Genomic DNA, 18,474 nt, shown 5'->3' with positions numbered 1-18,474 from the left:
CCTTTTCTCAACTCCTTGGGTACCAAAAACATATGTGACACCCATACTTATATGCAGGCAAACACAAATACACAGAAAATAAAAATAAATCTTTTTAAAAATTAAAAAATGAAGGGTAGGAGATGCCCTCAGTGGTTAGAGCACTTGCCTGGTGTGCTTATGTTCCTGGCTTACTCCCCAGTACAGGGAGTGGGGTCGTAGTGGTGCAGAATTCATAAGCAAGTGGCATTTCCTGAAGGATTTTCATGACAGGAAGACTGGGCTCACACATCTCAGCTGGAATTTCAATAAAATTCCAGTGTAGCTGTAGAGTGGACATTTTAGACTCCTAGTGTTTTGTAGAATCTAACTCAGCTTCTCGACATAACTAGTTTCTTGAGATGGTCTCACTGTGTAGGCCAGGTGGCCTTGAACTCTGCCTGCTTCAGCCTTGCAGGCACTGGGATTGCAGATTTGCACCACCAGTCCCTGGAGCTCAGCCAAGTGGGGGCGAAGTGCCTGTTCTGACCATAGGACTAGTGTGGATAGAGCCACACGCTGTCACTGTTCTTTAGGATTTGTGTGAGTTTTGCAGGATGATTTGTATTGGAAGAGCACCTATTTATACTTCTTTTGAGACAGGGTCTCAAAAACCTAAGTAAGTAACCTAGACTTACCCGGAACTCATTATCCTGCTGCATTGTTCTGAGTGTTGAGTTTGCTTCCTGGACCACCATAGTCAGCCTAAAACATCTATTTACAGAACATATGTACCAGAATCACATATGTAAGAATTTTCTTTTTGGATACTAAATTAATGGACATTTGAAAAATACATAAATAATACATTTATAATGTATAAAAATACATAAATAATACAGTATTCAGGGCTGGCAAGATGGCTCAGTGGCTAAAGGACTTGAGTTTAATTACCAGAACCCACATAGTGGGAGGTGAGAACCAACCCCAACAAGTTGGCCAACTCTGACTTCCACATATGTGCATGCACACAGATAGATGGATGGATGGATGGATAGATAGATAGATAGATAGATAGATAGATAGATAGATAGGTGGCTTTTTAAATAAAAAGAAATCTCATTCATGTCAGAATACAATACTGCAACTTTGTTTAAATTCCAACAGTTTTCTGTTATTTGAAAAAAAATTTTAAAAACACTGTTTCTCAGTCTCTTTCTACACTGCAACCTCTTTGCAAAAGCCCTGTTGGGACAGCAAAACTAATAAGGCAGATTCCATAGAGGGCCGTATAACCTTACAGAGGAGACGAGGCACTTGGGAAGCTGCAGATCCAGGTCTTGAAGCTCACTAACCGATGATTCAGATCACTTGAGTCCTGGAATTGCCGAAGGCCCCGGGGATGCTAACCCTTGGGTTTCTAAATGGACCACATATATTTTATGTTTATGAGAAGACTCAATATCAGCTTCATGAAGTGGGTCTCTGGCTCTAAGTATGTGGACTGTAAAGATTCTTAAAACACCCATTTCACCATTTCCCTCCCCAGTTAAAATCCTTTTTACAGCTCTTTTTTTCTTGGCAAATACACATTGGTTCGATTCTCCACTCAAAAACCTCACTAAGTGCCCTTCTTTTGCATAATTTCTAGCTCTTCTACCTGACTTTCAACCTTCCAGTCTAAATGTCTTTTCTGTTCCATTTAGTTTGGTTTCATGTCAAGTCTGCCCAGTGAAACGAGGCTTTTGTTACCATATGTGTCTTTGGTCATTGTTGGTTCTTGGCCTCTTTCTAGAATATAAGCCTTCCCAGGGCAGAAGTACCGCCCTGTTCTTGGAATACAGGCCCACGATGATCAGGTCCTTTAGAAGAGTTTTCCTGAAGCCCAGGAGCCTGAAAAATGTAGACTCCACACAGTAGGGATGCTCCCCTAGGGTCAGAGACAGCTCCCAGCCTGAAAGCAGGGCTTAGTAGATACTTTCTTTAGTGGTTCCTACTGTGTGACAGCCCTTCTCAGCAAATGCTCGGAAATTACTTTTTTCTTAAGCTCTTTTCCTCTTTTCCTATTGAAATCCCATACCAAAGTCAAGCCCCCATGTGGTTCTCTTCAGTGATCTTCCCCTCTGTGAACTCAAACAGCACACAGCCAAGCAGTCTGTGTGGCGTTGCTCCTCTCTCCTCCCTCCCCCACCTCCTTTAAATTAAATTCCCCTCACAGTGAGGGTTTGAGTTCCTTGACAGCACAGGACACCCCCATCCTCCATCCCCCATCCAATGACTTCTGACTCTTCAAAAAGGACTTGGTTGGCTCGGATTTGGTTAAACACCAGCATCTCAATCTGGAAGGTTAAGTAAGCACGTCAGTTTGCCATCCCCACTATCCTTTATGGAAATCTATGCATTTATGGTTTGGTTTGGTTTTTTACATACAGAAAGTGGAAGGTTTATGAACTATTAAAATGCTACGCTCAAGAATAAACGTGTAGTTATTAAATTCCCTCTGCCTTTCAAGGTGAAGCAAAATGGAGCTGTAGGGGTCTGGCTGGGTGAGGGGAGTGGATGCTGGCACCTTTGCGGAGCCTTTGGGCACCTCTTCTTCCCATCTCCAAGCGGCTGGGCTGCCATGCACATTGTCATGAATATTACTTACAGCAAGTTATGCTGATCGCAGGCTGAATCTGTCCAACACGTGGACTTGATTTGCTCTCCTTTATTCCCTGTGAAAGCCCAAATAACAACAACAAAAACAAGCCCAGGGACCCCTGGGAACCTTTTTTGCACTTAAGGAAGTGTTTCCAGCTTGTTCTGTCCCCTTTGTTCTCAGGGCTGTTCACCCGCCAGCCCCTCTTGGTTTTGAATACTCCAACAGGAAATCAAGGGATCACAACTAGAAATTTTGCTGGCTGAGATTGCTTTCTAGTTTCCCTGCTAAGTCAGAGTGCCTGATGTTTTCTCTTTCCCTGTAATTCCCTTTGAGTGGCCCTAAACAGGCAGCCCTTTGTGAAGGTGACACTTACCACCAACTTGTGACTCACCCACATATTTTACTATTCAGAGTTCTTGTTGGTTTGAAGAGTATGAACGTGAAAGGCATCAGACCAAGGAATTGATCATTTGTGTGGTCTACCATGATGGTGGTGTTGTTGTTTTCTGTGTGTGTGTGTGTGTGTGTGTGTGTGTGTGTGTGTGTGTGTGTGTGTTGGAACTGAGCTTAAAGGTACCAGAAGAAAAAGAAATTGAAGTTCAAAGGTACCAGAAGAAAAAGAAATGTTGTTAGATTGCTCAGAGAATTTACAGATTTTTAAGACAATAAGGGATTAATGTTTTTTAATCTTAAGGATAAAATGATTTCTTTTTTGCTAGCTGGTTGAGCAAACAACCAAAATACAATAACCATCTGTGTGGTTTGATAAGTTAGATTACCAGGGACACGAATCATTTATGCTTACCATGTAGATGTACTATACTGTGGCCAAGAGTTATGGCCTAAACTAATTTTTAGAGAATTAGCTTTGGAGCTAGACACTCAAGAAGCCTGGAAGGAAATGAAGTAAATTATAAACAACATTGGGTTTCCCCGGGCAGCCCAACAGATCTCTTTCTTCCTTCTTTAAGTAGATTCAAGTTTTCTACAGGAAGAATATTTCTTTAACTGTTAACTCAGCTACAGGAATAATACAGAAGGGAACACTCCCCGTCACCTCCCCATTCTACCGAGGGTATGTGGGCTTAAGTGGGTAGATAGCTCCAAAGAGGGCTTTTTGCTTTACAACTAGCATGGAATAGCTGCCAGCAAGACAATATTTCTCATGTTTTGAGAAGATTAAGCACAGTAGGATAGGCGGATGGTGGTAGAGAGGTCGGCATGGTGGTGAGCGCAGCATAGTCATGATATTCTGAGTGCACCCCAGTTCGTTGCATCCTGAGCTAGAAGTGTTCATTTATGCAAGGTGCTAGCCCCTGACTCCTGTGAGCCTCATTCAGGCATTAGCCATTCTCATTGCTTATAGCAACTTTGCAAGAAAGCAAGTCAGTCTGCCGGGCTGTACCTGGGGTGTAATTGATTTGCGCAAGGCCATCTGCTGGGGCCCCCCGTTACTTGTGTTTTAAATTTTCCAGCGCGAGTTTCTTTCTCCAACAGTTTTTAGTCACTAGGCCTTCCCCTTTGTTAGGAAACGACAGCAGCTTTGTCTGGCTCCTGCCAGGCACCGTGGTGTTAGGACCGAGTTTTTATGGCAAGGGGTCAAGTGTGAGCCCCCGTGTTTTATTTTCTCCCATGCATGCTCTTAACTGCGACGATCTAGTGAAGATGAACTTTTCTTTGTGGGTTCTGGTTGAATCTCTGAATGCATACCCTACTCTGAGTTTGGCTTGTCTTTGAAAAACAAAGTGTGTAATTTTCTTTGTTACAAAGGAAATATGAGAGGAGAAGGGGGAGGGAAGAAAATGTATGTAAATTCGCCGGTCACAGGCGAGCCCTACTCTAATTTGATTGTGCCTCAGTCACACACAAGCCGTCTCTTTTTATATGCACTTTGGAATAAGTCTTGCTTTGCAGCTGGATTTGACCGCACGTTTCCTAATGGTCAATTTGAGGTGAATTAAACCTCAGGACCTTACTTTCTTCATCTATAAAACGAGGGAACAATACAGGAAAAGCTGGGACCGCTTGAATGGCAGAGGATTTCTCTCTCAGCCGTAGTGAGCATCATTCAGAGGGCTAGAATAGTGGACAAAGCAGCTAGCAGAGCCACCCAAAGACAATGGCTTCCCAGTCCTTTGTCTCCCAAGGTCCTAGAATGACTTTCCCAGACAATAAGAGGGAGCATTTAGAATGGGATTTTATTGTGAGATTATGGGTGACCACTAAAGAGATGAGAAGCAGAGGTCCTGCATAGACTGAGTCCCAAGAGATGGGCTGCCAGCAAGTGGCTAGTCTAGGGGTTTTTGATGAGACGTTTGGCAGAAGCTGGGATGAGACAGAGAGGTGGATTGGTCAGTCCGGTCACCCCACCCATAGGATGTCCAAGTGCCTCTCAGACTTGATCATGTCCTTGCGTATAGCTTCCAGGCAATGGTTTTCATCTAGGGAGCGTCAAGGGAGAAGAAACGTAACAAGAAGTCAGAGCGGAACCCTTCTGGCATTCTTCGCTTCCAGCCAGGAAAGAACTAAGGCATTTTTGGCTCCTGGCAAGGGACAAGAGTCAGAATTGGAGGTCCCAACCAGTTTCTGTTCCTGTTGTCGTCACTCTGAAGAGCTGTGGTAAACATTGTGAACACTTTGAAATTATGTGCCATAAAAGAGCTGAAGGTTCTCCAGTCCCTTGTCATCTAGAATCATAACATTGTCCGTAGCACACCCCCCCACACACGGAATGATACTGTTTATTTAAATGCTATTTTAAAGGTACAGTAACACAAGTTATTATAAACATGCTTTTGACAGCCGCAGGCCTTGTTTCGGGTTTGTCCCTTGTTGGATATTTTGTTGACTTTAAAGTTTTATTTTAGGGGGTAGCCTTCCCAATATGCTCAGCAAACTTTTTCGAGTCACGTGTCCAAAATGAGCAAAGTTCAGGGATTAAAGAAGCGACTGTTTTTGCTGCAGCAGGCTAGTGACCTTAGGGCTCAGAATGATCAGCCTCCTCGAAGAACAGCCTTTCTCCTGGCCCTTCCAGTTGGGTAACTGTGATGTCAAACAGTCTGGCCAAAATCAGACACTGTCTGATCCCGGGCTGAAGGGATCCGAATCTGGGAAAAGATGGTTCCTGGAATACACCTACACTCCATTCCCCCAAAGCACTCAGTTGAATCACCCCTGATTCATTTCTCGGTGATTTTGGAATTTTTTTAACTGGGGTACTGGTTCTTGGTGGTCTGCTTGCGGAGGTAACAATGTTAGTCTTTGTATTCCTCCTCTTTGTCCACCATCTCCAGAATCACAGCAACAGATCCAGAGCCGGATGAAGCTGTTAGTGAGCTGTCGGCCATATGGACTGGCCACAGAGACCCATAAAACAGCATGGGACTAAGGTTTGGAGTGCAAACATGGTCCTTAGCAAAGACCAGGGAAGGAGAGCCACAGCATCTCATTAGGCTTGGTGGGGTATTTATTTCTTCCCTGTGGCATGGTGCTGTAGCTTTCATTTAAATGACTTGTTAAAATTTGGCAAGGCAGGTAGTGGAGCGAAGGTGGGGCCCGCTGTCTGGACTGACCGTCTTATTAAACACCCTTGTAAACGTGCCTCTTCCAACAAACGAACTCTCTTGCCATCTGTTAAGCTTAATTAAATAGAAGAGTTGGTTTTGGGGGCAGGGGCGGCTGTGAGTTAAGACTAGGGAGTTAGAACCATGGAAGGTCAAGGCTGTAGCTAGGCTTTGGAGGGAGGAAGGATAGAGAGAATATGAGAAGGGATATGTTTGATTTTCCCCCTTCTATCAGAAAATCCATAGGAGGAACTGCATTCAACTGTTACTCTGTCTGTCTGTCTGTCTATCTATCTATCTATCTATCTATCTATCTATCTATCTATCTATCTATCTATCTATCTATCTGCCTCCCAGGCATGTGCCCACCCAGCTGTATCTTTTTCATTCTTAACCTTGCACAGATCATCGTTTAATGGGGAAGGAAGGAGACGGGCGTAGAATGTGTAAAATGTTGTATTAAATTGTATTATGTTTAGAATATGCGGGTCCAATGAAACTCGGGTGAAGATACCTTTTTAATTGCAGAAAATTCAGGTTTATATAGCACTATTGGGTGAGAATCAGAAGAATTAAGAGTCATTTTAAAAAGAGTTTAAAATTATTACATGCCTAAAATGCCTTGGTGTGATTCATATAGAGCATCAGGGTGGGCTCAGGAGACTGGCTCAGCGGATTGTGAGGTGTTTCTCATTGGGGCAGCCCAGGATCATCCACATAAGGGACTGAATTTATGTTTGTCTTGTTAGGTATTTATGGTAGTCCAGTAAACACTCCTCCTTTTATAAATACAGTTTTGAATACATGGGAGAACATTTGGGGTGTATGTGTATCAAAGAGACTGCCTGGAATGCATGCTGAGCGCAATTTTAATGAAGTACAATATATTGGAAACAAGTGCATAGCTTTAAGGACTGAACCGATCCCCTGGTCAGTAAAGTGCTTGACTCACAAGCGTGAGAACCTGAGTTACATCCTCAGCACTCATGTGAAAAGCCAGGAATGCTGGTACTAGCTTGGAACTTACATTATGGGGCCAGAAGAGGTTGAAGACAAGAGATTCTTGAGACTTGCTAGGCAGCCTGCCTAGTCTAATCCGTGAGCTCCGGTCCCATGAGACCCTGTCTCAGAAGGAGAGAGATGATGCTCCTGGGGCTGGCACCTGAGGTTGTCCTCTGGATGCCACTCACGTGCATGCACGTGAAACCTTGCATGCACACAAACACTAGTGCACAAACCAATGTGTTTAAAAGAGCACGGCTTGATAAAACCTCATAAAATCTAATAATCAGCACCCAGATTGAAAGCCAGAATGTAGAACAATTAAGACTGGCTCACAAGGTGTTTGCCTGATGATCACGGACCCATATGGTAGAAGGAGAGAATAAACAGAAGTTATCCTCTGACCTTCATATGTGCTCCATGGCATGTGGCGCTCTCTCTCTCTCTCTCTCTCTCTCTCTCTCTCTCTCTCTCTCTCTCTCTCTCTCTCCAACTAACTAAATAAATGTAGCATTAGGATGACAACCAGAACATTTCCACATCCATAGTCCCTGCCATCTCCTATTCTGATGTGCCATGGTGATATGCCGTGGTGGTGATGTGCCATGGTACCATGCTGTGGTGATGTGCCATGGTACCATGCTGTGGTGATGTGCCATGGTGCTATGGTGATGTGCCGTGGTGCTATGGTGATGTGCCGTGGTGCTATGGTAATGTGCCGTGGTGATGTCCCACGGTAATAAGCTTTGCTGCTGCCGTGTGCCCATTCTCGGTAAGTTTCTCGGGGTGCAGACATTCTGAGGGTGTTTTGTCAGTTTAGTTCCTGTGGATCCACATGTAGGCTGCTTCTAGGTTTGAGCCGTTAGGAGCAGTGTAGCTATGCGCATCCTTGTACTTGTCTCAGTGAGCATGAGCATATCCCCATGCTTTTTTTAAAAATATTTATTTATTTATTTATTATTTACTTATTTATTATACAATATTTTGTCTGTGTGTATGTCTGCAGGTCAGAAGAGGGCACCAGACCTCATTACAGATGGTTGTGAGCCACCATGTGGTTGCTGGGATTGAACTCAGGACCTTTGGAAGAGCAGGCAATGCTCTTAACCACTGAGCCATCTCTCCAGCCCATGCTTTTATCAAAGGTGGGAGCTGCTGAGTCATAGGATAAGCATGTGGTTGGCTTTAGAACATGGAGCTAGCTTTCCAAATTGTACATGAATGCAGATCCCATGAGCAAAAGAACAAGACATTTTATTGTTTATTTTTTAATTATGGAAATAAACTTAATAAAAGGATTTAGTAAAAATATTTTTGCTTAGAAATAACTTTACATCTCCATACCTATTAAAGAATACTTTTAGTATCTGAGGACTTTCTAGAACAGGAAAGAGTAATGAGAGATCATCAGGCAGTGTCTTTGGTCTTCACTTTGGGGGCTTTGCAAACTGAGGAGAAGTTTTGCTCTTGGATGGTATTCATATTAAACGTTCATGAGCCAGGCATGGCAATGGATGGTTTAATCTCAGCACGTGGGAGGCAGAGGCCAGTGAATCTCTGAATTCAAGGCCCAGCTTGGTCTACAGAGTGAGTTCCAGGACACGGAGAAACCCTGTCTTGAAAAACAAAAAACAATTCAAATTTCGGAATTCCTTTGGTTCTTCAGGAAGTTAGGTTAAGGGAAAGTGGCAATTTAGAGCACAGAGCAGAACGATGGCCTTAACTCCTAGTCCCCCAGCCCCAATTTGTTACTCTGAGTAATTCATCCAAAGGACAGAATGAAGGTTTTGTCAAGAATACTCATCGATTTCGTGTTTTCAGGAGACACTTCCATTTTTCATGTCCTCTAATAACCAGGAAACATTTATCCTAAGGTCACCAAAATGTCAGCTAGGTTCCATAATTTTGAGTCACTGTCACGTGACCTACAGATTACCACTCTTCACTTCCCATCCCCCCAAAAAGCAAAGTTGTATTTTGTTTCTTCTGCAAATTTCACATGCAGTACAAAGTACAAAAAAAAAATTGAAACTGTCTGGGACTCTGATTGTTCCCCAAATTTTATATCTTGCTTAAAATAAAGCAAGAAAAGCTCAGATCTCAATCACTGTGTGTTGAGCTGCCAGCCCTGCCTCCTGCTCCCTCCACCCCGTGTCCCATACCCAAATTCTATACAGGATTTCTAGACCATCCTCAACTGCAAGGTGATAAGTACCAGTTTGTTTGTTAGTTCAGCTAAAAGCTCTGCCTCTACTTAATTCAAGACCTAGGTTCAGGCCTCAGCACTGAAGTTTTGCACGTGGACATAGCTCCTAAATTTTAGGCTGTAAAATGTTGTTTCAGCTATCTGCTTTTGCTTACACAGGCAATTGTGAAGATGAAGTGCACTAATTGATGTGAAATTGTAAGCTATAAAAATCGTAAACTTTGGGGAGGTGACCAGCTCTTTTAGAGCCTGGTAGGAATTACTCGGTATCATGTGACTTGATGTGCACACATAAGCCAACTTTTAGACCTGCTGCCAGTCACAATGTGTGTAAGTTCTGCTGGCCTCTGTCTCCAACATCAGGGGAAGGGTGCCGGGCAAAGATGGTTTCCTTTGGTGATAGCACTGTCACCCCCGTGCTAGGGTGCTTAGAGGGGTGTACTCAATAAAGAGTTCACTGATCACTACTGCATATATCTAGGGCTTGTTAATTTAAAATGTTTGTCTTACCAACCTAAATAGATTAGGTATAGACAGTATCGGAATGGACTACATAAAAATATTAGCCTTATTACTGTTATTATCTTGTGCATGACACATATTGAAGTAACTTCATGGGCTGGCCCTGGCACACACACACCCTTGAACTATTGAGTAATGCTCCTTCCTCTTAAAACATGGGCTCATCACATTTGGTCCCTGGTGGGTGTTGGCTTGGGCACAGTGGGGCTGGTTGGCTTCCTGGGAGTCTCCTGCTGGAGAACCCTACCATGAGAATGCAGTGAGTACACTCACCCAAGACCTGGCTTCGCTGAGTCAGTTAGGTTAATTCTTAATGAAAATGAACTGAGCATCTTTTTGAAAAGGAAATTATAGAAAAGTCTGGAATATAATCTGGGATTATGGTCAGTGATGATGTCATCTTAGGCTCTGCAGAACTAGAAATTTAGGGCTGTAATTTCCTTCCACCTGAACCCCACACACACACCCATACACACACCCCACACACACCCATACACACACCCCACACACACCCATACATACACACACACACGCACGCCCCATCCTGTTATCTCTCCACTCAACTGGGATGGAATCTAGGGCTCATGCCAGGCAGGTACGCTGTCATTATACCACATTCCCAGCCCCATAATTCTTTCAAAACTGAGATGTGTTTTGGGATTCAGAACCCCGATGCCCCTTGATTATGAAGTAACCACGAGCGAATCTGGAGCAGAATTGATATGCACAAGAAATGACTGATTAATGGATTAATAAGTTCTAGTTAAGGCTTGCCGCCAATTAAGTTCCAGACATGATATATCTTGGTAATAAATTTGTTATGCAAAACTTAAACAGCCAGGGAATCCTAATGAGAGGAAAGGCTAGGAGTGTGAGCCCTGGAGCCACATGGCCTGGCTTCAAGTCCCAGCCTTGCTGTGAGTGATTTTTGATCAACATTTTAACCCTCCAAAGCTCTTGGGTTTTCATCTTTATACATATAGTCATTTTTTAAAAAAAAAATTGGCACGCAAGATTCCATGTGTGCATTGCACTAGGTTTCTGTATCTATGTGTTGGCATAACAATGGTATTGGTCAGGACTGGAGAGGAGGCTCAGCAGTTAGAGTACTCGGATGGAAGACCTGGGTTCCTTCCAGAGTCAGTGGATCCGACACCTGGACCCCATGAATACCTATACTCAGGCCCACCAGCCTTCACACAGGCACACAAACGTGCACTGAAATCAAAAGACGAAAATTCAAATTATAGTGTCTGTCATGAAGGAGTTTTTATAAAACCCACCAAAGCTGGATGAGAAGGGTGTTAGAGAGGCCAAGGTAAGAAGTCAAGGCAGAGGTGGTGGTCAAGGCCAGCCTGGGCTACATGCTAAGTTCTGGTGCATACAGTGAAACCCTGTCTTAAGACACAAATGACTGCCAAACAGAAACACATCAAAAAGAAATATTAGCACGTGAAATATGCTCAGATCTTTATCCCATCGTAAGCGTTCTGTAAATCTTAACCAGTGTTGTTATGATGAGCCCTACAAGAAGCCATGGAAACATTCCTTGACTGATGAGACGGTTCAGTGTGTAAAGCCGCCTCCCGACAAGCCCAGGGAACCAAGTTTTATCCCTGGGACCTACTTGGTAGAAGGAGAGAACTAACTCCCAAAAGTTCTACACAAACACACACACGCACGCACACGCATGCTCCCACACAGGGGATAAATAAAACAAACATAATTTAAAAGTTTGAAAAGACAACATTCCTCTTGCAGCATTATTTTGATGAGGATAGGCAGGCGTGGCAGCATCTACTGAATGCATGAGCATGGCACGTGGGGTAGGATGGGTGGTATTGTGATCATTTATAATTCTAATTTTCCAAGCTGAAATTCCACGGCTGTCCTTCCGGGTGCTTGCGCTCCCCACCCTCTGCTCCCGCCTACCCCCTGCCAAGCCCCAGGCCCTGGGTCTTTCCTTCATTTGCATTCTGTTTAGGTTGCACTGGGGCTTGATGAACTTGGCACCTGCCTTCCCACCGCAGCCACACAGGTGTGTTGGGCTGTCTGGGATGCTTTCCCAGATGCTGACAAATGCTTGCTTGGCAGCCGGAGAGGAGAAACAAAAAGTTGGCTGGCATCTTCAGATCTGACCCCTGATTCATCTAGAGAGCTCCGTGGCACCTTTGAAACTTTAAGGCAAATGATGAGGGGCTCCCCTTCATCCCTACTACTCGCCCCACCCCCATGTACACAGCTTGGCTTTCCATCTTCTAGTTCGTTAGGGATTCCAGTCAAGTCTTAAATCTACAGAGATATTTTAACTTCAGGTGCTGTGTGGAGGAGTGGGTGTGAGGTAGGTGAGGCGGGACCCTGCAGAATGTGCCAGTGTGCCACACATACTTGGCAAGTGTCTTTGTTACTCTCCTGAGGGGGTTGTTCGGGGAATGAAGGTGATAGATAATATGGGGTAGGTTACTGGCTCGATCGGCGCATGAGAGGACATGGAAAGAATTCTTTTCAAAGAGTTTTATTACATTCGATGTCGGAGCCTGTAAACAATTACAGCATTCAGGGAGTGCAGGATTTAAATGAGAAACACAACTTTGCCAGATTACAGCAGCCGGATAAAATGGCATGGGCTCCGGAAATCTGTAATTAAATGTATTTTTGAAAATGAAAAATATAGTGTAACATCTGGTTTATTTCACTATAGTGCTTGGGTAGTGCTTAAATAAATAAGTGTGACTGACTTTGGCTGATATTTAGGTTACTCTCTGTAAAAATCACTGTATTTTAATTAAACTTGTTTCTGTTTGAATCTGTCTGTGTTGTAGGCAACAGATCGCTCACACACACATATAGAAAGTGAGTGGTAGAAAATCTGACGTTCATTTTCTGTCTTGTTGCAGCGGATCTTCAACTCCTTGGTTTACACGGAGAAAATCTCAAATGGGGAGAGCGAAGTCCAGCAGGTAAGAAGCTGTGGGTCAGGACACCTTGGCTTTGTCTTGATTTTTCGTGTGGCTCCTTCCTGCTAGTCTCCACTGGAGGCTTACCTCTTACACTCTCCTACCTACATGGAGTCTTCCTGGATAATGGTGACCCTGGCATTTCAGGGGCTTACACACTGTGGCTGATTCGCAGCCATTCCTGGAGTACCTTGGAAGCATTTCCTTTTGCAATGAATATCTGTGAACTTGCCAGATCTGAAACTAATGAAATATGTTTCATCTGATGTAGAAAATAGGCATTGAGGCTTTGAAAATAGACTCCCCAATCTGACATCTGAACCCACTCACTCTTCAGCCATGGCAAACAGTGTGTCGTGGCCCCATCCTCCGTCCCCCAACACACACACACACACACACACACACACACACACACACACACAGAGAGAGGGGGGGGGGTTAGACTGTCAGTTTTATGTGAGAGAATCCTAATGGCTTCCCATGAAGTTCTGATGATGAAGTAAGTGGTCAGGCCAATGACAACAGAGCTAGCTCATCTTGGTGGAAGAAGGCTCTGGCACCACCGAAGCTCCTGCAAGTGGGCTTCATGGGCTTTGTCTTTCCTCTTTCTAGAATTCTCCTCCGCCCTTTCCCTTCTTTATCTTCTTTCACTGCTCTGTGCAGTCAAGGTACTTAAAGAGCAGATTCTGTTTGTTTATAGCTAGCCGGCATTGATGGCAATGCCTCCTGCATGAAGACACGGTATTGGTGAGCTTGAGCATAAATAATTAGCGCGGGCTGAGAAGATTGGTACAAGAGCAGGAGGCTTTAATTTCAGGTGATCCACCGACTTCGTTCCAGCCTGATGTCGACAAGTAACTTGAAGCTAGGTCTGAAACTCCAGTGAGAAACAGAACCAGGCTCCAAACCGGGGTGCAGCAGAGGGCTTGCCCAGGATAAAAAGACAAATATAATAAAAATGGATCATGATGTAAATTCAGAGTTCCTTCTGTTCTTTTATTCATAGAGACAGTTTGACCCAATCTGAGCTTTTAAAAGCCCGCTCTCAGAAGAAAGGCTTTGTGTCAGAACGAAGTTCTTAGGGCTAGTTATTTATTTACAATTGAGTGCGGTAAGCTAACCTCAGCATTTCCTGTTTATAGACGGGGGCCAGTGGTAGTCACTTTTAAGTGGCAATGCGGGGCTCATTTTTCTTAGTTTGGATACTGTTCAGGATGAATAGCCGGAAATTGCTGTTGGTGTGCCATACTGAGTCTTGTCTTCCTAAGTTCCGTCTTCCCGAGAACTAGAAGGCACTTCAGAATCATTCAGTCTAGAAGAGTTGTTTTGGACTACGATTTCTACACAAAGCCTGCTCGCTAGAGGAGCTGTTTCTGGTAGACACTGCTATTTGATAACCCTTTAAAGAATGTGACCTGGGGTATCAGGTTAAGCCTCTTTTCTTGAAGTAACAGATACAGGTTCTTACATGGGCTGTTTCCGAACGTGCAGCTGTTTTGTGTTTTGGGGGCTGACATCATTGCTAAACCGGCTATGAGCAAGCTTGGAAGCCTTCGATATAATTGTTGGAAATTATAGTAACTGGTGGAGTGCTTACAGAACACAGGTGGGAGGCCAGTTCAATAGATTGTGGCCAGGTAACCTTCAGGAGTAGTCTGTCCTACCAAAGGGGAGGGAACTGAGGCCTCGAGAGGTGAGAGAAGTCACCTGTACTCATGACTGTTAAGTAGGAGAAAAGGTTTTCAAAACTCAGTAGGACACAAACACACGCTGACTGTTCTTTTTGACCATTTACTTTATTGTCTGTTTTGAGTGAAAGTATACATCTCTGCTAAAACTGCCTTCCCCTGAAAAGTCCACCCGACAGAGAGCCCCCATCTGTCCCACATGCCTTCTCTCCGACTATCACGTTGCTCTTTCCTAGACTGAACCGAGATGTACTTATCTTTAACAGCTCCAATGCAGCACACACACACACACACACACACACACACACACACACCACTGTCTGCCAGAACACCCCAAGCAAAGATGGCCTTAGGGTTTTATGTCTTCTCTCTAGACAGAAGAAAATTGTACCATTATTGCTCCACCTAAAATTTAATATACACAAATCCTGGTATTTTTCTTCTGTATCATGAGTTCTAGATCATTTCAGCACCGTGAGCCCTTTAACAATAATGAAAGTGTAAGGTTTGCGTGTTTGCTGAACCATCTGTCACTTCCCTGAGATGATTTACCTATAGCGTCCCCCATTTTATAGCAAAAGAGACTCCTGATTAAGAACGATACATAGTGGCTGATAAGACAGCACAGCGGGCAAAGGCACTTGCCCTGTTAGCCTGACCCTTAGAGTTTGATCTCCAGAACCCACATAAAGGTAGAAGGAGGAAACCAATAGCATGCAATTGTCCTCTCACCTTTACAGGTGGGCCATGACACAAACCAACACCAGAAGCCTCCCCTCTGCCCATTTGCAGTATTAATAATTAAAATAATTTAAGCAATTAAAAGCTCTAGACCCTGTGATACTAGACAATGCGCAGAAAAATATCTGTAGGAATGTGTTCATCTATCATGATTCCGCGTCTGTAAAACCTTCCTACCACAGTCATTCACACTTGTATCTCCTGTCTGTGAGCTTCAGAACACTAGGAACTAATTTTTATTTTTATTTTTGTTTTGTTGACTTTTTGAGACAGGGTCCTGGAACTCACTTTGTAGACCAGGCTGAGCTCGAACTCACTGAGATCCATCTGTCTCTGCCTCCCAAGTGCTGGGATTAAAGGAATGCACCACCATCACCTGGCCACTAGTAACTAATCAATCTTTTTCCAAAAACTTGTAAAAATGTATCTAATATGTAAAGAAGTTGTAAAGCCTAAAGATACATTCTAAGGAAATATATTAAAATACATCAACCTGGACTTTGGAGGCCCTTGAATGACCTGCCAAAGGGGAGGCCCTACCGTTTCTCTCAGAGATTATTATTCACTACACAACCGTGGCTAGCCTGGAACTCACTGTGTAGACCAGGCTGGCCTCAGACTCACAGAGATCTGCCTGCCTTTGCCTCCCATCATTGGGATTAAAGAGGTGCATCACTATACCCTACTATTCCCATTTTTTATCAATCATTCCCTTGCCTTGTTTGATGTTTTGGTTTGTCATATACATATTACCTCCTGTCTTAGATTTTCTACTGATGAAGCAAACACCATGAACAAAAAATAAGTTGGGGACAGAAGGGTTTATTTGGTTTACACTTTCAGATAGCTGCTCATCATTGAAACAAATCAGGACAGGAACTCAAATGTGGAGGCAGGGGCAGTTGCAGAAGTCATGGAGGGATGCTGCTTATTGGCTTGTTCCTCATGGCTTTCTCAACCTGCCTTCTCGTAGAACTCAAGACCACCAACCCAGGGAGGAACCACCCACAATGGGTCGGGCCCTTCCCCATAGATCGCTCATTAAGAAAATTTCTTTCAACAGGATCTACTTTTCTGTTTTTCGTTTCTTTTTGTGGTGGTGGGGTGGTTGGTTTGTTTTTTTTCTGAGACAGGGTTACTCTATGTAGCCCTGGCTGTCCAGGAACTTGTCCTGTAGACCAGGCTGGCCCCAGACTCACAGAGATCTGCTTGCCTCTGCCTCCCAAGTGCTGCTAGTGAAGGCGTGTGCCAGCATGCCTGGCTTCATCCAGATCTTATGGAGGCATTTTCTCACTTGAGGCTCCCTCCACGCTGACTCTAGTTTATGTCACGTTTTCATAAAACTGTCGTGCATGCCCTCAAATTAATTTTTAGTTTTGCTGCATTTGTTCTTGACACGAATTCTAAGTGTATGGTTTCTGTTCATGTGTCTTGCTGCCTTTGCTCCCTTGGTTTTTTAGGAGTACTGATGACATACGTCTACAGTTGGGTTCGTTATAATTTCTAATTCTATGGTATTGCAGAGCTTGTCCTTTACAGATCTACTTTATAATGTTGTTTCTTTTTTTATTGTTATACTGTTCATTTTTGTTGGCAGTTCCATACAGTTTGGATAGGCTATATTCCTTTAATCCCAGGGACCTATTCCTGCTACCATTTCATTGCTAAAAGTTAGGACCACGTGTTTTGTCTGTGTCTCCATGTAATTCCCAGCCCTGAATGGAGGCAGGAAGGAGGGACCGTTGGGCTTCACTGTTGTTGTTGGGCAAGCCCAGTGTTGAGATTGCCTGGAGAATGACAAGGTAACCTCACAGTGGTGGCTTTTAGGACAGAGTTGCAGATTTACTGAGGTACGTCCTGTTCAATACTTGGTAAGTTCTGTCTTTTTACCTTTTGCCAAGTTGAGGTATCTAGAAAGGGTATCTGAGAAGCTAGTTGAGGTGAACTTTTGCTTGTTTACAGTGCATGCTTATGATTGTTTTCATTTTGAGTTCATGGTCTCATGTGTGCTAGGCAAGTGCTGTGTCCCCTTTTGGTAATGGTTGTTGGCGTTGCTAGTCCACTTATACCTTTTGGGCATGATTCGTTGAGTTGTAAACTCTGTCCTATGTATTCTAAACCAGCCACATCCCAAGAGAAGACTCTGAGAAGATAACGATACTACATATCCATGCTCTCTGGTCAACCATCCACTAGCCACATGTGACTCTAAATCACCTGAAATGTGTCCAGAGATTCTAACTGATCAGATTTAAATTTTTACTTCATTTTTAATATAGCTATGCTGGCTGTACCTTGTGTATTTAGAGTTTGTATCTCTCATGCTTCCACTTGTCCTTTCACTTTAATATATCTTTTAAAGAAGAAAACACTTAAGTCGGCTTTTTTGTTTTTGTTTTTTGTTGATTTTTTTCTGGTTTTTTTGGGGGGCGGTTATCAAGACAGGGTTTCTCTGTGTAATAGTTCTGACTGTTCTGAAACTCGCTTTGTATACCAGGCTAGCCTTGACCTCACTGAGATCCCTCTGCCTCTACCTCCCAACTGCTGGGATTTTGAGTCACTTTTTAAAGCTCAGAAGGTGAAAGTGCTGACTGCCAGGTCTTACAGCCAGAGTTCCATCCCCAAGACCAATCAGGGTGAGACATCTTCACAGTGTACAAAAAGATTATTCCACAACATTTCCCCTTTTTGTCTAAATAAAAAGGAAAGGTTTTAACTTTAACATTGTAAACTATATATAATAAGAACAATTATCATGTATCATCTAAATAGAAATGAAAGATATTTATAAATGAAGCTATCTATCTATAATAAGAGAAATTATCAAATAAGAATTATATTCACAATGCCCAGTCCATTTATATTTGGCGTATTTGGAGAAAATTCTCTATTATCTATCTTACTTTGATGAATTTAAAGTTTTATACCTAAACCATTTTCTATTATGACTTGTATTACCATATTAAAACTATATTTTTAGACCTGAAAGCATTTTTTAAGATAATTTAGCTTTTATGCCTCTCAACGTTATAAACTTTATGTCTCTTATGTAAGTTTCTTTTTTGAATTTTGTAACAAGGGAGACTATAAAAGTATAACTAGCTAATCTTTAATCTCCCTCCAAAACTCAAAAAATGATAGAATATTACTTGAGTAAACAGGAAGTGCAGAGTAAGCAACTTCCAAAACTATA

General features: G+C 43.2%; 1 protein-coding gene across 1 annotated transcript in view; it reads left to right on the top strand.

Annotated features, from left to right (window-relative positions):
* The window catches only part of Cachd1 (cache domain containing 1), a 228,630-nt gene that overhangs the window by 75,256 nt on the left and 134,900 nt on the right, over positions 1 to 18,474 (top strand). Inside the window, exon 2 of the mRNA XM_038333472.2 lies at positions 12,793 to 12,855. Within this exon, the coding sequence (XP_038189400.1) occupies positions 12,793 to 12,855 (63 nt within the window). The remainder of the gene's footprint in view (positions 1 to 12,792; positions 12,856 to 18,474) is intronic.

Source organism: Arvicola amphibius, chromosome 6 (assembly GCF_903992535.2).
Source record: "Arvicola amphibius chromosome 6, mArvAmp1.2, whole genome shotgun sequence".
In the NCBI taxonomy this organism is placed as follows: domain Eukaryota; kingdom Metazoa; phylum Chordata; class Mammalia; order Rodentia; family Cricetidae; genus Arvicola; species Arvicola amphibius.
The sequence above is the reverse complement of the archived record's forward strand: the minus strand, read 5'-3'. Positions and strand labels throughout refer to the sequence as shown.